The following is a 19,711-nucleotide window of genomic DNA, read 5'->3' on the forward strand; positions in this document are numbered from 1 at the left end:
GGGAATGCTGCTCTGCACCCAAAATGTCAGTTTATACAGCTTGGCTGTCAGTTGTGGGAGTCTTTAAAATCAGAGTGTTTTGGGAAAGCTGTAAAAGGCAGGCCTCTGAGACAGCAGAACTGAGATTAGAATTAATCAGTAGCCATAAGATTTGTCAGCAGAAAAGTTATAAAAGAAGTAGAAAATTAAGGACAACTAGAACAATGGTCTGTGTATTAACACTGGTTTAGAATAACTCTGAAGTTACAGAAAAATATATCTAGTAAGATATTAGGAAGTTCTAAGATTAATAATGGAGCTCTGAGTATTGGGTTTTAAATACGAGTACATATTGTATTCAAAGTAAGTAAGCATTGTTTTAACAAAAGGTAGGTGTGCTTATAGTGGTTGGATAGAACTACTGTCAATATGCTTTTGCTTTGTGTGATTGGTCAAAAACCTTCTAAAGTAAGTTGTAACATTAAGTTCTTTGTCTGCTGCCAGGGATGTGAGTTGTGGGCATCTTCCCATTGTCATCACCATGTAATGAGACTGATGCTGGAAAATAAACAGCTTGAGATGTGTTCCTCAGCAGTCCTATCCCATTCGTGTATTTGTACATAGATTTAATTTACCTGGGACTTAGAAGAGGTACCCGAATGCCAGGTGCAGGTATCCAACTTGGGTAAAAACTGTTCCTGCTGTGTAAAGAGCCATCTCAGCCAGGTGGTGTCAGTGCCATTGTGCATTTAATTTATTGGGTGAGTTTGGTTTTGTTTGGTGGAGTTTGATTTGAAGATGCAGAGCAGATGAAGTGATATACTGACATACCCAAGAAATTCCCTAACCCTACTCATCTGGAAATCAGCACTTTTTGTCTTGTATTTACTTAACTGATCCAGCCTAATTCATTGGGCAAGCACTGCAGTAGGCTGGCTGCTTGGCTCACTGGTGACCTTGTAAACCCTTCCTCTTCTAGGTAGCTGCCTAGCATCAAGTTTCCACTAGAGTGCTAGTGTTTTTCAATTTTTTGGAGGTCAGAACATGTTATAAGCAATTTTTATGTTGTCACTCAAGAATGTTTGGATGGTTACTCAGTTCAGATCCAAATTATTTTGAAATTCATGGCTTTTGGATTTGCACTGGATATTCAAAAAGTGGAAACACATTTCAGGTTCCCTTATTTCTTTTATGATGATAGCATTTGGTGCCAAATGAGGCATTTTAATCTCTTATTTTAATGCTGAAGTTATGTGATTTTTTTTTCACATTCCACATCTGAGAAATAAGGTAATTAGAAGAAAATATTCATTTGTGTGTCTATAGAGGTATACTTAGCAGTCCGTTGAATTGTCATTTGAATTTCAAAATGCTTTGAGAAGTAAAGGTTTACATTTATTAAAAAAACCCCCAAACCCAAAACAAACCAAAACCAAGAAGCCTCAGCAAGATTTTTGCAGGGCAAGCACCATATGTAGTTTTATTGTGTTGTATATGGTGGTGATTTTAGCTTTCTAAGGAATTGAGAGTTAGAGTAAACCTTCATCTGCACTCTGCTGTTTTGTTTTTTCATCATTGAAACTTCATTGATTTTAAAACTACAGGTGTGAAACTTTCCTCATTAAATTGCATACTGCAGTTGATAGGGCACATCCATCTAAAACATTATCTTCTCTCTGGAAAATGAAAAAAAAAGTAGCGTTGCTCACCAGTTTTATCTGATCATCATTACAGCAAAAAAAGGAAGTAAGGAAAGGTGTTCTCTTAGAATATAGGAGAATAAGAATTTAATACATTTTTTTAAACAGTAATATTAAGGGAGACTGAAACTGGCTTTCAGTGGTTCTTAATCCCTTCAAATGCAGCTATTGGAGGTAAGTGTAGTGTGTGAATGGTCTTATTGGTACTGATTATTTCAATAACCTTAAGGTGGTAAGACTGCATGCAGGGGGGAATCTTGGGATAGGATAAACCTAAAAGTCAGCAGCATACCAGGGGTGAAGAAAAACTGGAAGAGAGAATGCAACATAACAGCTGCTTTGCTGAAGCTTTTACTTGTTTTTGCCTCTTTGAAAGTGAAACACTTGTTGGCACACTTCATATCTAGAATTTCTTTCACTAGTTTTTATCCTAATAGTCAAAACATGCTGTTCTTTTACTGTGGTTCAGGAAAATGGCATAAAGATGAAGTAAAGTTTGTGGCACAGACTTTCTTACTTGGCACATGGGGTGAAATTGCGGCCCTTTAGAAAATCAACAGAGAACTTCCAGCTGCGGGTTTAGGAGCTCCCCAAAGGGCTCAAACTTAGCAAGTCATCTGAACACTGTGGCAGTCCCTGTGGACACAATCCCTATCCACTGTGGGGATGGGGATTGTGTCCATTAAATTCAGGTTTGACAATACCTTATTGTGCCAGTGAAATATTTATCTGGTTATGAGACTCTTTCACCAGTCATGACTGTCAGCTTGGGTATGTCTCAGTGCTTCCTAATGTGGGGGGATAGAATGTAAGAAAATAAAGATAGTGCAGAAGGCAATCTCACCCCTGAGGAGTTGCAGCTGTACTAATCACCAAAGATTAGGAACAGGCCTGTCCTTAGCAGGCCACAGCTGTGTCTAGTAAGGATGAGTGCTGAAAAGAGTGGTGGAGTTTTTTGGTTGTGCTGTGAGGAAGGAGTCAGTCCTATGAGGAGCTGCCCATCAGAACTCGGCAAGAAGGTATGGAACTTTTGCAATAAGATGACAACATTCTAAGTCCTGACAAATTGTACTGGTGGTGCCCCAGACATCAGTGTTGGTATCAGTACCAGCAAATGCCATGTGCCAGCTCACTGTGTGCTTAATCTTGGAAAGTTGCCCTGAATTTTGTAACCCCTTTTCTTTTAGTTAGGGGTTCCTGTAGAACAGTTTAATTTGACTTGTCATTGCTAGATTTAAGAGTGTTTAGGCTTGTCAATGTTTTTTAAAAGTGTTCTTCAAAGAAAAAGTTAACGATTTAAACAATTTTCCATCTTTCTTGTAGGCATATCTTTTTTCTTCCATTAGTATCCTGTCATTTGCCATAGCCAGACCACCATAGGTAGCACTCACTGCATTGCAAGTTGTGCCTTTTGTGCATTGCAGTGCCTGTGATTATTAAAGAAAGTTTCGTTTCTTTTCTTTAAATAAAGGCTTTGACTTTTTTATCAGACCTAAAGGTTATTAAGTTTTAAATGCCATTTGTTTTTCATTAAAAAGGCTTTTCTATTTTAAATCCTTGACTTATTTTTATTGCAAAAGTAATATTCATATTTTTTTTAAATTATTGGTGCTTAATCCATTAGCTAAATACAGAGCAGTAATCCCATATGGCAAAGTAGGGCTTTCTGGATGTGTGGGAGTGTGCACATGTGTGTACGTGCATGAATATTTTTACGCTTTCAGCCTCCTTTATTTTCCTCCTTTAACTTCTGCTTCCTCTAACTTTGTCCTGGTGCAGAAATTACGAATGCTGATTAAAGATTCATTTATATTCATATACAAAACTAGAAAATCAACCCAGTCCTGATGGGACCAGTGTTCATGCTTCTTTTCTTTCATCCTGCCCATATTTAGAGGTGCTCTTTGAATATGCTTTCTAAAATAAAAGCTTACATTTGATACGTGTTCCTCATCTGCATTTAGTTGTAATGCTACCTCCTGTTTCAAAATCAGACAGATTAATCATCTGCTGGAGGCATATGAGCATTGTAGACAGGATCAAACTTAGAGTTTATCAGCTTTACCCTTGTTAGGTGTTGTCATATTGGTTGATAGTGATCTTTGTTGTGGCTTTAGGGAGGCAGTGGGAGATGGCACAAGAAGTCCGAGAGCTGTTAAGCTGGAGGAAATGTGTGTTGCTAGTATATCATGCTGACAGGACACCTTGATTTGGTTGTCGTACAGTTATAGTGGAGTTAAAGCAAAAGTTAACACAGAAGTACACTAAAACAGCAGATCACCATTCTGCTACTTCTCTGGTGATTTTTTTTTGTGCAGAGCTCAAGGCTCCCCTGCACCATCTTCCCTGATATAATGAGTCCTGTGTGTGGAAGACACTCCCAGGTGGGGAGCCCTGTAATGCCCTGGCTGGGGAGGGAAAAGTGCTTTCACTGAGATCACCTCCTTTGAAGAGTCACTCACTGTGCTGTGTTGCAGAACTGATCAAGAGGTCTTGGTACTGGTGGTTGAACTGCACATCTTTGGTTTTCTGCATATCACCCAAAAGTTCTGCTCTGCCTGCCACCATCATCGACACACATTCATGTGTTATAGTTTGACCAACTCTAGTAGTCAAGGCATGTTAGAGAGGTAAATGTGTAAACAAATGCTCCTAAACTCTCCAAAAGCGCAACATACCAGGTATTGCCCTGGGAAAAAATTAACATGAATCCATTGTAGATTTATGCCTTTACACAAAACTGAAACAGAAGAGAGAACTGATGCAGCTGGGTTTTTTCTGACTAATTTGAATAGGCTTTTCTGTGATTACAAGAATAGTAGAAGTATGGAAAAAAGTTATTCTGTTATTAAATTAAAATTATTTAATAGTTGTTTTGACCATTTGTTTATGAATTGCAAAATTTTGCAGGGGTGTCAACATCTGTGGCAAAATTGTGTTTTACTATAACCCCAATTTGGTATCTCCTGGTTTTTGTCCAACATATTATGCTTGGAGAAATAATTTGATCTAACTATATTATACTCTGTATAAAACTTGTTAAATTTTTTAATGCATTAAAAATTTACAAAGTTTTATTTTTGTCTTGACAGCTCACTTTTGTTTACGTTTTTTCCCTCTGTGTGTCCAAAATTGGTCGTCCTTACAAGTTTCACGTGTACAAGCTATGGCAGATTAATTTCAGTGGCAACTCTTGTAATTTTTCTGTAATATACCAGTTTTTCAAATACTTAAGGCCTCTGTTTATTTAAATTTAAAAGCCTGAAACCATGTTCTTGGCTTAATCTCCTAACTGTGTTGGTATTCTTTCTTGGCCAACTGATATTTGGGTAAAAAAATTGGAATAGTTTTGATGGGAGATTCTTTTGACTTTATTGGCCTGGCTCTGAAATTAAGCAGCTTTTTGAAGACTAGATAATAGTTTTAAGCTTGCAATCTTGAAAATATTTCTATCTACCTGTTAGCCTTTTAGCCTGATTTTTATCATTCCCATAATTCTAAAAAGAAAAAATATCATATTGCTCCCTTTTTTTTAGCCTTTAGTCTAATGTGAAATTGGAAATATTGGTTAAAATTTAACCTAAGTGACCAACTGATATTTGAGGATGAAATATACTAAAATTATTTCTGTTAACAGAGAAGATTTACTCAATATTTTCCTGACTTCTTACCACAGAGAAGTGCTTTTCATGACAAAATTTAAAACCCATCTGTAAGGTTGTTGCCATGTGCAGGAGCTGTTGTCTGGAGGAGGAATAATATTGAGTAAGAGAAATGTTATTGCAGGAAATCGGCATGAGATATCTTCTGTCAACACGAGAAGAGAAGATTTTGATGCTGGTGGTTACGGAGTTCTCCTGATTAAACACCAGGCTGTCCACTGCTATGTATCTTATTATTTCCTTTATTCTTCTGGAAAGATGTAATTTTATTTTTTTTGTGTTTGAACACACTGATGACATCTGTGATGACCATTTCCCTATGGTTGCAGGAAGTTTAAGTGACTAGATCAATGTAAGGCAGAAATTCTTTTTCTCTATGTTACGTATTCCTGGCTTGTGTGCCTATTCCCATGCAGAAACCCTCCAATTTCAGATGGACTGTGTCTGGTTTTGCCACAGTGGACGTTGGTGTAGTCTGAAGTTTACAATTTAGCTAGGAAGAAAACCCTGGGGACATAATTTCAGAGTCTTAACTTATTCACTAGGCGATGCTGCTCCTCATACAAATTGCTACAAATCTCTGTACTTAGTGAGGCCAACTGTGAAATGAGAATAATAATGCTTATGCTCCTTTATAAAGTGATTTTAAATCTACAAATGGAAATCTAAGTTCAAAGCATTATTATTATTAACCGCATATTCCAGATAGGGTAATGAAGAAGAGAGAAGTGTAGCTCCTTTTCTAAGTGTATTCTCCCCAAGTGTACTTACATGCTGACCAGGGTGTATTTTCTGTTCCTCTCTGGATCTGATAAACAGCTGATAAGAGTCTTTTACAGCTGATAAGAGTTATATTTAGTCTGCATAAATTAGGCTTTTAGATATTTAGCCATTATTTCCTCTAGATCTTGACCCAAATGTTTAACACATAAAAAAGTTCTCATCGGGATAGAAATAATTTAAGTTTCCTTAAAAACTTTTATTTTAAAGGGTGCCTCCAGACTATGATATGATCATCAGTTCTATAAAATTAATTCATCTGTTAGTCCGTGAAGCAGGTGGAGAAAACTTCCTCATGCAATCATATTACAAAAGTGATTAGATTAAGAAATAGTAATAAACATGATACTGTTTGAATCACCCTTAAAGGTTTAAACCTTTAGGATTTGCATTTTTAAGGGTAACTCTTTTGCTGCAAAGCCCAGAAAATCACCTTAACTATGTGAAAGCTAATGGTAAGACTGTCTGTGGGACTTTTTTCACGCTGAAAGTGGCAACATTAAATTGATTTTAGAATCCCTCCAGTACTGTGAAGTTCAAACCTTTGAAGCATAGTAATCAGTTGTCTGTTAAATTTTAATTTCTGGCTGAAAGTACCAATGACTGAGGTTGCACTAGGTTTTCTGACTGGGTTGGGTGCTCCCTAGAGCACTGATTTTGCAGAGGTTATGGTAGAAGATTATAACCACTGTTAAAATGGAAATAAATGTGTGGTTCTTTTGGAATGGATAATGTGACTTTCAGGTTTACATCTACACCTGCCCTACAGTGCTGTTTTGGTGGATTTTTTGGACTGTGTCACTGGTGTCTCAGGCTGGGTGTGCTGAATGCTAAGGATGTTTTTCAAGGGGAGTGCTTCAATGGTGAGCTCTCAATACCTCTTTCTCTGTATCTTTCTGCCAGAAGCTGTGAGGATGTGTGAACAGCTGTGCACACTCAAAAGTCAAAGAGACTTTAGAAAACATGATATTGAAAGAAGCTGGAGAGAAAGGCAGTTGTCTGCAAACATGTTGGAGGATCACAAAGAGCTCTGGTGGATTTGGATGGAGTAGCTGTGTAAGCGCTAGAATGTGCTTTGAGGTCCACTTTAAATAGTCAAATAAACCAAAAGACATTAGGATGAAAATACTTTATGGTAGTCTTAATATTCACTTCAGGAGAAGTAATAAAGTTATTTACAATACAATGTTGTGTATAAGGAACTTAAATTAGGTCTTGGTAAGAGCTACTGCTTATTTAAAAAGAGATGTTCACTAAGGCAGTCGTTATACTTTTCTACTGTATAGATTTATGGTTTTGAAATGGTTATGCCCCATAACTCTTAATTAAGCTTGACAGCTTTAGCATTGAAATTGAAGTAGTTGGTTGAAAAGACAGTCTGCAAACAAGAGCCTCTCTTAATGGTCCCAGAGCTTGTGTTTGTTTACAGGCTTTACTGTATTGTGAGAAAAGGAAGAAAGTAACAGTTCTCTTTAATTATACTTCATGTGCAGCATGTCAAAACAAGGGACTATAAACTAGCACAAGTGACTTACAGTAAAAGCAGTTATCACAGGCTTTGTGTAGTGACTAAACCTACAAAACTTTATTAGTGTGACAGGTATCTTATGGGAAGTTTGTCATAATGATTTGGAGGGTCTGCTTGAGTGAGTAGTCTACTTACAGGCATGACCTACTTTTTTGTGAGCTGGTCTTCGCTGGATATGGTGTCCTGTTCTGCCAGACTACAGTGATCCCACTAATTCTATCACACCATTTACTTGCAAACAGCTTTTTCAATCTTGTTTAAAAGTTACATGAACGTTAAACAGCTCTCATTACAAAATTTTCAACATTAGGTAATTATTTTTTACCTATGGAAGAAGCATCAATATTCTGATAGTGTTCTCTCTTTGTTTCTTTATCACTCTCTTGTTTTATTCCAAGAGACAGGTGTTAGTTCCTGATTTAGGTAAGCTTATTGTAGCTATTCAGTCCACAGAACTTTGATTTTAGGTCTTATTTTTCTGCCAGATGCAGCACAATGACATATTACAGAATAAAATGTGAAGAGGAACTTCATCCAGGTTACATAAAAATTCCTTACCTGACTGATAATGTAATGTAGTTTTCATCACCTTTGTGGTTTTTGTCTTTCTTTTTGTTTATTTTACCTTGTTTTCTCCAAGTGTAGATTTATCTATTTATAAAATATATACAGGTAGGTCTTAAAAATGTTTTGTTAAAGAAAGAAGCATGTGGTGGATGTAAAGTTATAGAATGTCCTAAAACAGGCAGCAAAACAGCTGCCTTCATAAGGTAAAAAAAAAAAAAATTAACTCTAGAAATTATAAAATTAACCTCATGAAATCAGAAGACATAATTTTAGGAGTGAAATGTTTTTGAAGGTTGAGAAATTAAAGTTATTGTCTTTCCTTCCTATATCTGTTAAAAACTCTTTTTGTAATATAAGAAAACATTCCCCTCCTCATCATTCTTTGCCAGAATCTTACTCCAGAGGCCCAAACACCCTCTCACTGCCACCACTGCTTGTCTGGGCCATTGTTACGACCATCTGGAAAGCCCTCTTTGCCTTTCTGAACCTTCTGGATGGCACTCTGGACCTCAAAGTACAGAATAAACTGCTTTGGGAAAACAGCAAGACTGAAAAGGTGGTATGGGCACAAATGTCCTTTCTGACATGCACCCCAAAGGGGTTTGAGGTGTTGCAGAACCAACTGTCTCAGCATGTATTTTTATGAAAGCATATGAGGTAAAATCCTGGGAGTCAATGAGAGTTGACTCATCAGTCTTATCTCTTATATCTGAGGAGTAAATCATTAATGTTACATGGGTCACAATTTGCTCAACTTTTTAAAACTCTGTGAACTTGCTAAATACAAAATCCAACCATTGTACAAAGTACATTGTAGCCTGGTTGAATGCTTTGTGCTTTTAAATAATTGCTTAATTAGTACACATGAGTCCAGGACGGTGAAAGATAGTGTATTTCATTTGGATGGCTGAACAGAAGTAGGGAAAGAGAAGCCTGTAATTGTCCGCACTGGAGTTTGGCCAGAAGCCATTTGTGATTTGTAATGTGTCTTATCAGATGAAGCTAAGGAGCGGAAAGGAACTTTTGTGTTTTCATATTGACTCATTTGCTGCATAGGAGTGGGATCTTTCTACAGTCACATAATGCCTGTTTTCCCCTTTCTGAAGATGGGACTTTGCTGTGTGCCTTCACAACATTATTCTGGAATTTAGCCCCTGGGCTATTTAGTGGTTGCACACTGGACTTCTAATGATGGTGTACTTGTCCTCAGCATGATAGTGGGACTGTATATAAAGGGAAGAGGGAGAAATTGTGTATAAAGAGTACAATCCATCAGTGTAAATGTACTAAGGAGGAATCAAGCTGAGTTTGGCAGTGGGAATACCATGAGAAGTGGGAAGACTGAAGCATCTAAAATCCTGCTCTGTTGGATTTGGACATTTTATGCTGTGTTGCAGAAAGTGATTTCCTCCTTTTATGACTGCTAGTGCCAAGTCTTCTGAAGATAGTTAGAAAACCACTCTTCTTGCCTGAAAATTATCCTGGAAAAGCAGAAGTTACACTATTCTCTGACAGCATGTCACACATTAGGGAGGAGGCAGTGGATATAATCCTGTAATACCATGGTGAAGTAATTGGAGGATGTATTCAAAGTAGAAAAGAGAGATTTGAATAAATTGGAGAATCAGCTTTGTTTAGGTCAGTGGACTGCAGAATCAGACTTCCACAGGCTACTCATATTTAACTGTTTTTTGAAAATAGTCCCATCATGTATTTCATTTTGTAGCAGGGAGGGAAGAATCTTCTTCCCCAAGAATAATGTCATGTCTGGGGAGGAGAGTGCTGTCTTGACTGAATTTGGATGTGAATTCCCTCTTGATATAGAGAGGGATCCTGAATGTGGGTCCTAAGTCTCCTGAAGGCACATACTAACTTTATCTATGCTGATAAAAGTTATTGCTCCTTCCCGGTTTTTAAAAATGAGATAGCTGACATTGTGAAGCAGGATCTAATAGGCATGCTCCAAAAACAGCTACTTGAGACATGTGCTTCCAATGAGATCAGCAGAGAAATGTCTTGTTGGTGGATAGGAGTGGTGTTTTGACATCAAAAGAGGCTTCAGGTTCTGTCAGCCTCTTAAAGTGCATCTTAGTGCAAACAGAATTCAGACTTTTATGTGCATAGGAGATGTTAGTGCCAGGAATTGAAGGCTCGGTGGAGTGCTTGGTAGCAGCAAGCAGGGTTTCTAAATGCTGTGCAGTCAGGCACTTGTGTTCCCATGGTTCTTACTCTTTGGCCAGTACTCCTGTATGTGAATCATTAAATGCATATTACATTTTGTTAATCCTGTAGAAAATATCTAAAGATATCTGTTGACCATAGAAATGGCACTGTACTGTTTGCTGAGCTGAATGTTTGCTGAAGGGGTTGTGCTTTGTACCTATTTGCCCAGAGAGACTACTGACATCTGCCTGCTCTGCCTTGTGATTCCTTGAAGTCACCTTGCCCTTACTTGTGTGCAGATTGAGCTGACAATATTGACTGCCAGGGGAGCTTGCATGCCTGGTTGTCTCCTTGGAAATAGAGACATCGCAGATAACAAGTATTGTTAGTGTGATGTATTCAGACAGTGTTGATGCTGTGTTTTTAAAATGCAAGGAGGGCATTACATTAGACCTGGCTATTACAGAGCGAGAAAGTGAACACATAGCTTTGGTTTTCTTTTCAGGTTGGAACTTCCTTGAACAGTAATTGTTGCTTAGATTTTCTCAATATTTGCTTTCGTTTTCACTTTGATGCAGATTTAAGCTCCAGTCTAGTGGTCTGTGCCTAGAAGTTTTAAACACTGAAGTCAGTTTTACCATAAGACTATCAATATTTTTATAGCAGGACTGTTTGTCTAATTCTTGTCTCATGAGGTCTTCCAACTGGTATCAAACTTAAAAGGTGTCAAATGGGCACTGTTTCAGATGATGACTTGCCTGTGAATAGTAAAGCAAAGCATTTAGTGTTTTTTTTCATAATGTAGTTGGAGTGAAATTAATGCATTTTAAAAGTTCACCGTAAGTGTGAAAGTTGTGCCCAATTCTGTGACCTTGGTGACTAGCCTTCCCATTCTGCACAAAATTGTCTTTCCTCCTGCTATTTCACTTCCTATTCATCACTTCAGCATCACTTGGCTATTTTTTCATGCCACAGGATAAAACATATCTGTATAATATTGTAGACCTCTACTTGTCTGTGCCTATACTAGAAATCTCTCTGTTTTGGATTGCTGGATAATTTGAGTCCAATCTTAAAAACTGGAAGAGTGTAAATGAACAGGCAATAATATCTCAGATAAACCAACGACTGCTGCCTCCAGTTAATTCTGACCTTTGCTGTACTTGGCTGAAAATGAAAGTCCAGATTGCACAAGGTGCAGAATGATGGGTATGGTTTGGCCCCATCCCTCGAGACAAGCCAAAAGGGTGTAAGCTGATCAAGCCAAGGGCCTTGCAGTGGCAAATGGTACATCTGCCAGTGTGTGCCTTGAAAAGCCTGTTTTATGGTTTGTGTACCTTGCTGCCCCTCCCAAACTGACTGGTTACTCCACTGTGCTTATTTTCGAATGAGAGTTGGTAATAGGACACAAGCATCATTTCCATGTACATAATAGTAAGCGTGATTAGGATTTCTATTTAAGTAGTCAGTTCTCATGATTCAGTTGAGTTCTGTGTTACCCTAGAGAGTTGAATCCTGCCATGAAGTTTCTTTGTGATGCTGGATGAGTTCTCTAAAGCTGAAGATTCACTACTGGGAATTGTGTGACTTTATTCTGCTTGACTAGACTGAGATGTTTGACACATAAAGAGCAGAAGTCCCAAGTACTCAGAAATGCAGCTATAGACTATAGGACTTAGGATGAAAAGAAGCATCCCATCACACACTGAAATCAGAAATGCAACTCTCACATTCTCCAGAGAAGCACCAGCATTAATTGACAAATTTCATTGCAAGGCATGGCAACCTTCTACGCACAGTGGTTGATGATGTGGGCAAATTATCCCATGTGTATGGCCATGTTTGTAACTTACTGTGAGAAATTAGTTGGTTTGAATTCATACACATAAATTCTTGTAGAGTGTTCTCCAGAGGGTAACACATTGCAGCTTTTCAATAAGACTGTTTGCACAAATCCCCTCTTCTTCCTACTTGTCTTGCTGGAATTTGCCTGGAGAATTAAGAGCTGCAAAATATTTAAAAATCAATAGAATTTACATGAAAAATGAACACTAAGATGCGTTGACAGGGATAACAGTGCCTTTGCACAAAAATCAGTGGTGTATGCATATTTGATTTATTTATTCAAAAAGTTTAAGAACATGTTTGTAAGGTCTGTGATCTTTTTACATAATTTGTGTGGGTTTATTATTGGAGTTGTCACTGTTATGAGGAAAATTAAATGGCTTGTTTGGAGGCTTGGGATTCAGTGTGGAAAAAAGAAGCTACACAATGTTTTATAAGCAATGGCTATAATTAATACAGTAGTCTAAGCTTAAGTGTTTCTTTGAATTAAAGCTGACAACTACCTTTTCAACAAGAGCACATATGGAGGAAATAGATTTTACTGACTTGAATTTTTTCTATTTTCAGAGTAGTAGTTCTGCAGGAGTTGTGAAACTTTTAAAATGTGAAATGTTTATATTTAAGAGTGTTGATTTGATCTGCATAATGATCCTAGGAAATTATCCTTTTTCATATTCCTTGGTATCACAGCAAAACACAGGGTTTCCTGGAGAAAGGAAGCACTGTTGGGGGAAATCTTGGTTCAAGAAAGAGAAAAGCAGAATGAGGAGTATTTTTGTATAAGGTGCACTATTTGTTCTGTTCAAAGGGAGGTTTTAGCCTAAAAGATAACCTTAGAAAGTAGCATCGTAAGGTTTGATGTTAAGTGCTTTTTCAGGAGTTAATAATACTATGTTTATAAGTTTTAAGTCCCCCTCACACCATCCCCACATGACAGATAAAAGTGCCAAATTGGCTCTTAAATATAAAAATCTTAAGTTTAGAGCCAAATTTTGATGAGATTAAAATTACAAAAGTGTCATGTAAGTTAAACTGATCTTGAAGCATAAAATATAAATAGAAATTCAGAAGCCAAAAGCCATGTGGCTATTGGCGTATTTACATTAGTATTTTATTGTGGATCAAGAATATAATTTTGAAGCAAGTTTCATGATCTTGCCTGTTTGCTGTGGTTTGCTTTACCTTGCAGGGTGGTTTTGGAATATGTATACTAATTTCCTTTTGGATAAAAATGTGCTGCAGGAGTGCACATAATGCTGTCCTACTGCTAATGGGTCTACAAAACCCGACTAAACTTAACCTGAAGTAGCCTCCCTCTCTTCCTTTCTCCCCAAACATGTGTGATGTGAATATCATACCTTCAGCACCAACAGTTTTGCTTTACAGACTGATTTTATGCTGCTATGCTACTTGCTAAGGTAGATCTACATACTGCTCATAGTGAGCTGCCAAAGATATTAACTGATAAAATCACAATCTTGTCTTGTGAATCAGAAGCCAACTTTCAAGAAGTGCTATATCAGCAAGTAAATTAAGAATTGTATGTGTGTAGCAGGTAGGAAACTACTGGTGGGTTTTTCGATGTCTAAAAAAACAAAAAGTTAACAACCATGAGGAAGAAAGGCTTTCAGGAAATGGGGAATGCTCCTTAGTCTGACAGACCCATTCCCCCTTAGCTTCTAATCAATAGTTTACTTCATTCCTGGTGGTGAGATTGTTCCATTTGAGTATTTTTGGGAAGTGGATGGTAACTCTTCAAAAAGCCCTGAATGAAATGGTCCATTTCAATAAGAAGGGTATCAGTTTTGACTTAACACTTGGAGACAGGTGCTTACTTTGTAGAAAAATGGTACAGGTTTGGTGCTGATCCCCCTAACTCCTTTGTTTTAGTTTGAAAACTCCAAGTTTGAAAACCCACAGTAATCTTGCTGTGGTGATCTGTCGCAATAGCTGGATCAATTGTCACTGTGGTTTTGTTATGTTTGCTGGTTTCATGAACTGCTTTCTCTAAAGTTTCTAATGATAGGCTCCCAGTAAATCTAGCTTATGTGGAATTCTTTGAATCCCAATTTTGGTGTTAATTCTTGTGCAGCTGAAGGAACGTCAACTGCCCAAAGAGCTGCCTCAGCCTGTTTTTCTCCTCCTTGCCTGCTTTTCTTCTCCTTATCAGTCAGTTTTGAAACTCTGAAAAACAGCCTTGTCCCTTCCTACATACTCTGTGGGCAGTGATTGTTCATTTAAAATTAATCTGAGGGGTAGGGATTTTCTGAGTAAAACCAATTTATTTTCTTTTTTTGTGTTTGGGTTTTTTGGGGGGGGGTTGTTTCCTTGTGGGTTTTTTGTTTGGCTATTTTTTGTAGAGTTTTTTGATTTGGTGTGGGTTTTTTTGTTTGTTTTTGCTGTCATGATATATTTATATATATATACCATGGTGTATCTGTAGACAGATGTGAGAGCAGAAACATGAGCAGGAAGAAATTTTCAGTAGAATCATCCAGAGGTTTTTCTCTCAGAAGCTGTTGTGTATTTGGACATCCATCTATATGATCAGGAATGTGTATAATTGCAGTGTCTTTTCAATGGATCTTGGTTAGTATCTTGGGAGTTTAGATATATTTCTATCAGTACACAAATTTTCTGGAAACTTATAACCATCTTCCAATTTTCAGCTCTGCCCCTATACTGCCTGTCTCTTTCCTACTTCTTCCTCTGCACTGAACCTGCTTCTTGGTTGATGTTTGATAGATCACTGGAAAGGAAAGGAATGGCTCCTCTTCAGGCAAATAGTAAAAGGCAAATACCCAAGAAACAAACCCAAAACATCCATTGTTTAATGGAAGCCACTTTGTGTGGCTGAAACTCTGAATTTGAAGTCATACTTTGTCAGCACCTTGAGGCATGCCTGTATCTTAGCACAGCATGTCCCCCCACATTGTGTATTCCTACTTGCATCATGTCAAAGTCTGGGAATAGAAGTGATCTTTCCTAAAGGCCCTCTTGTTTGAAGCATTGAAAGTGTTTTCCCCACTTCAGAAAATTCAATGCCAAAATCCTCGCAATATGCAGAAAAACTCTTTAGTGATATGATTCTAACACTGAAAGGAAGCAAAGTGGCATATATTAATTTATTGGCTACCAGAGTAAAGGTTGTCTTTAAAAATATATGTGCCTTTTACCTATGCTTTGTGATGGACATACAGCCTGAAGACTGGCATAGGGCAAAGGGAAATCAATTAAAAATACATAATGATATTATAAAATAGCTAGATAAATACAATATGACAGGGAGAAGCCAAGAAAGCTTTTAGAATAGCAAATCTGTGCTCTAAAATATATTGGAATTGTTCAGAGTGAGTTTCAATGTGGTAAAAAGTCACTGCATAGGCAGTGCATAAGCTATCAGGGATATGCACAACACTTTTGATAAAAGTCCTTTTCAAAGCAAGCATGAGAAGTTTAATCAAAGAAGTTCAGCTAAAAAATTTTGGAAAGAAGAAAAGGAAAACAATTTTCAGGAAGAATGAGGTGATGATGCCAGTGTAGAAACTTGTAGGCATTGTTGATTGATTGATGGACTGATTTGTAATTTAGGAAAGGTTTCCAACAGGAATAAAGGTGATCCAGCTTTATTCAAAGATTAGGATTTTTTCAAGTCTGCTAGAAGACTTTGTAACTATATTTTTTCATGTAACTGCCTGTTCACATAGTTGTATACATGTTCATTCTTACTCAGTAAGTTATGCCTGTAAGACCAGAAGGTTTATAAGCATCAATAGAAAAACAAGAGTGGGGGAGATTTTGGTTCCTTAAATGGAAGTAAAAATTTCCTATACTCATTCTCCTTTTCTGTAGGCCTGTACATCACAGCCCTTACTGTGTAGCTAATTCTTCTACAGGCGGACTTTGACCATGGGACTTGACTCCATTTGTTCTCTGTGTTGATGTAAATATCAAGAATAAGCTTCAGGTTTTGTAGGGAGCAGTTTATTCTTTTCTGCTTTTGCTGCAGATGGTTGAATTTGCTCAGGCTGCAACAGCTGCAAAAGTACAGAATGAAAGAGAAAATTATACTAAAAATGGAAGAACTATGCAAGAGAGAAACTTGTTCTGCCTTTAGCAAAAGGCTCACAAAAGTTTCTTCAGTGGACATCCATATCTGGGGATATTGCTGCTGATTTCTTGCTTACAGAAACCTCTTTCCCATTAGTCCAAACAGAGCACAAAGTCAGGAAGAGTTGGGTCAGGGTGCTAATTATATTTGTGAAAAATAGATGTGTAGACAGTCCAGGAGATAGATGTGTCCTAATTTGTTGAGGGCTTTTAAAGATAAATGGCCTTGAAGTAGATTTGTTTGCAAATGAATAGCCAGTAGAATGTTCAGAACAGTGGCACAGTGAGCTCTCATCAGTTTTTCTGAGTGATGAATGTTGCATATTCTGTCTGTTGATGTGGTCTTTGCCATCAGATGTCCCAATTTATTAATAGTTTTTAGGGCAATGGTTGTAAATTATTGCAGCCCAATTTTATTACTGTTTTATGTCTACTGAGGACTGAGCCTTGTGTGCAGCTTTATATTAACTCAGCAGGCACCATTAAAATATTGACATTTAGGCTCATTTTGTCAGCATTAATCATACCATTAATCATAGCATTTTATCATGCCTTAATTGTATGAAATGACTGATTTGAAATGACTGGAGTGTTCACTTCTCTAAAAGCAGGTGAAATAATAATTTCCATTTCTCTACTTTTTCAGCCCATAACTGCACTTTAAAAAACCCAAACAACAGAGAACCCCAAAGACAAAAGACAACCCCCCCCCCATCTCCTAACTGTGTGTGCTGTGGGCATCTACTTCTTTGCAGCAACTGAACATGTGAGACCCAGCAGCTCTTATGGGCCTCACTGGAAGCTCTTGGAAGTGCCATCTCTGAAAATCAGCCTCTGAAATCTCAGTGTAGACACCTACAGCCAGGCCTTGGCTTCAAAAATGTACCCTAATATATATAACAAGAGTACTTCTGATGTGCAAAAAAAAAAAAAAGCTGCAATCATATGCTGAAATGGTTTAGGGGTTTAAAACAGGCACAGAAATGCCTTTTGTGATTCACCAGCAAGAATAGGCTTACAGCACCCATGCCTTTGTATTACTGTACCAGTAACAGAACCTGTGATATTTGCTGTTTCTTTTCAATGGAGAGCATCACTAGATGATTATGTTTAATACAAGGAGTTGGCAGCCTTTCTCACTTAACAATCATTAGGAGATCTGCTGCTGAGGTCCCATTTTGTGAGGCAGCTGGAAATTGGCACTTAGTTTGAATGTATTGTTTTCTACCTTTCTCTTAAAGTTCAAGGACAAGGCAAAACTGCACAGAGAAAAAAACTTTTCTCACTTTTCTTTGTTTACTTGGTCTTTCCACCTCTCCCTATGAAAATTTATTCCCCTATATATACATGAATTAAATGGAAGTGAGGTCAATGTCAGCAAAGATGGAAGCAGAAGGCTCGAGGGAAGGTATTTGAAAGCACCAAGCTATGATAATCATGTAGAAGATAGCTGTGATAATCATGCAGAATTTTCACTGGAGTAAAAATCATCTAGGTCTTCATTTCTATTTCTCTTGATACTTATGAAGGAGGACAATACTGTTGCTACTGTTTTAGGAAACTGAGGCCTCAAATGGGTCAGTGGGGAGGGAAACCCTAAATCACTCAAAGGGAAAGGTGCAGAAGAGGCAGAATAGTGGTATCCCAGTCTGCTAACCTTCACTTTGTTCTCCTAATCACGCATTTAAATAATTATTTTAAAGACTGCCCCTTCCAATTCCCATCCCTATATGTTCTTTCAACTTCAGGAGTTTGACCAGCTGTATTTTCCTCAATAACATGATATGGCTTAGACCACAGGCTTCTACTGTAGCCTTCTGCCTCGTGTTATACTGGATCTTCTCAAAAGACTTTCTAGTGATAGAGGATTTCTTTTTTCAATTACAGTGGCTTCACATGACCAAATATTATTCATTAATTTGATTGCCTAAGGATATCAAGCTCCAGGGGAAACTTGTATTCCTATATGATTGGCAAGATAATTAGGAAGTGAAATAATGCAAATCCCACTGCAGGCAGCTGTCAAAGATTTACGTATTTACTCTTTGAATTCAAAGTGTGTCATATCATACATCCTTCCTTTCTTTTAAGGCTTTTCTAACTGTAGGTTTATTATTGACCTTCAACATGCACGTTTGCAGGGACAGGAGGCTTTATGAGCTCAATCAAGTTGGGCTGATAAATCCACTGAGATTTTTAGTCTGCAGTATCACCTAGATAACACAGGCTAAAGTACACTTTTGCTTTTACTAGCTTTTGATTTAAAGCTCCTGGGTCATGGCCATTGATTCTTTATTTATAGAGTATCTACTACAATTAGAGCTTATACATGATATGAAAACACAGGCACAGAAGCCACTGATGGCAGCGAGTTCTGCATCCTCCAGGAGGGTGCAATATTGGGTATAAGTTAGAGGCACCTTATATGGAGTCTCCTCCAGCCTTCCCCATTAACAGGGACCAGGATAAGCTCATATCAGTAATTGCTGCATCCAGGCAGCAGTAGCAATTGGGAGATTAAATGAGAGAGCTGTATAGATGTGGGGTCCTGTTGAGGATGGCCTTCAGTAAGTAAAAGTCACTTATAAATTAAACATGTAGCAAACCCCTACCAAGTAAAAGGTATCTTACGAAGTTCTGACAGTTTCTCAATCTGACAGTGGTAAAACCTGAGAAGCAAGGCTATTAGTGGTGTTATTCTGATGTGGCTGGACTAAAATGCATCTGGCAAATATAAAATTAAAAAAAAACCAAAAAAATCAATATTCTTGCTAATGAGAGCCAACATTTATCTTACAGGGAACCTGAAGTTTTGCCTTCTGATTCTGAACCAGCCTTTCAACAAAGGTCATTTCTATTGTCTGTGGAGCAGAGGTAATAATAACTTACATACATCTTCATTTGCTTATTTTCTTAGCTGTTACCCGGCTAATGTACTTCATGTCTGTTGGATTGCAGTGTGGCGATTTCCTCTTTACTAGAGCAACCTTCTGGTGAGGGTGTGAACTGGCAGAGTATGTCCCTTGTTGCTGAATGCAGCAAATGAGCTGATTATGCAAATTCTGCATCCCTGCATTGCACACGTCAGAGGGAACTTTGTGCACTGATCTGTGTAAGACTGTAGCTTTTCAGAGGCTTCTTAGGAACAATCATTGTTTTGCTGACAGAGTGTAGCAGATCAACGGTGCATTTAAGAGTCTGGAAGTGAGCATTTCTTTAAAGGTCATCAGTAAAAAGTGTTAAATTTAATCAAAATAAAATGAACCGTGTAGATACTAAGTTGTGAAAGCGGTGGGGAATTTGCATGCTTGTCAGAAATATGCAAATCAGATTTCACTACTCCTTTGTTAAATATGCACAGTGCTAATCATCATCTC

General features: G+C 37.7%; 1 protein-coding gene across 2 annotated transcripts in view; it reads left to right on the forward strand.

The window, feature by feature from the left end:
• The window catches only part of TPK1 (thiamin pyrophosphokinase 1), a 302,429-nt gene that overhangs the window by 38,406 nt on the left and 244,312 nt on the right, over nucleotides 1-19,711 (forward strand). The window contains exon 2 of one of the 2 annotated variants that reach the window (XM_030943875.1): nucleotides 19,134-19,208. The exons of the other annotated variant lie outside the window; for it this stretch is intronic. Within the exon in view, the coding sequence (XP_030799735.1) occupies nucleotides 19,134-19,208 (75 nt within the window). The remainder of the gene's footprint in view (nucleotides 1-19,133; nucleotides 19,209-19,711) is intronic. 2 annotated transcript variants of the gene reach the window in all.

Source organism: Camarhynchus parvulus, chromosome 2, assembly GCF_901933205.1.
Source record: "Camarhynchus parvulus chromosome 2, STF_HiC, whole genome shotgun sequence".
In the NCBI taxonomy this organism is placed as follows: Eukaryota; Metazoa; Chordata; class Aves; order Passeriformes; family Thraupidae; genus Camarhynchus; species Camarhynchus parvulus.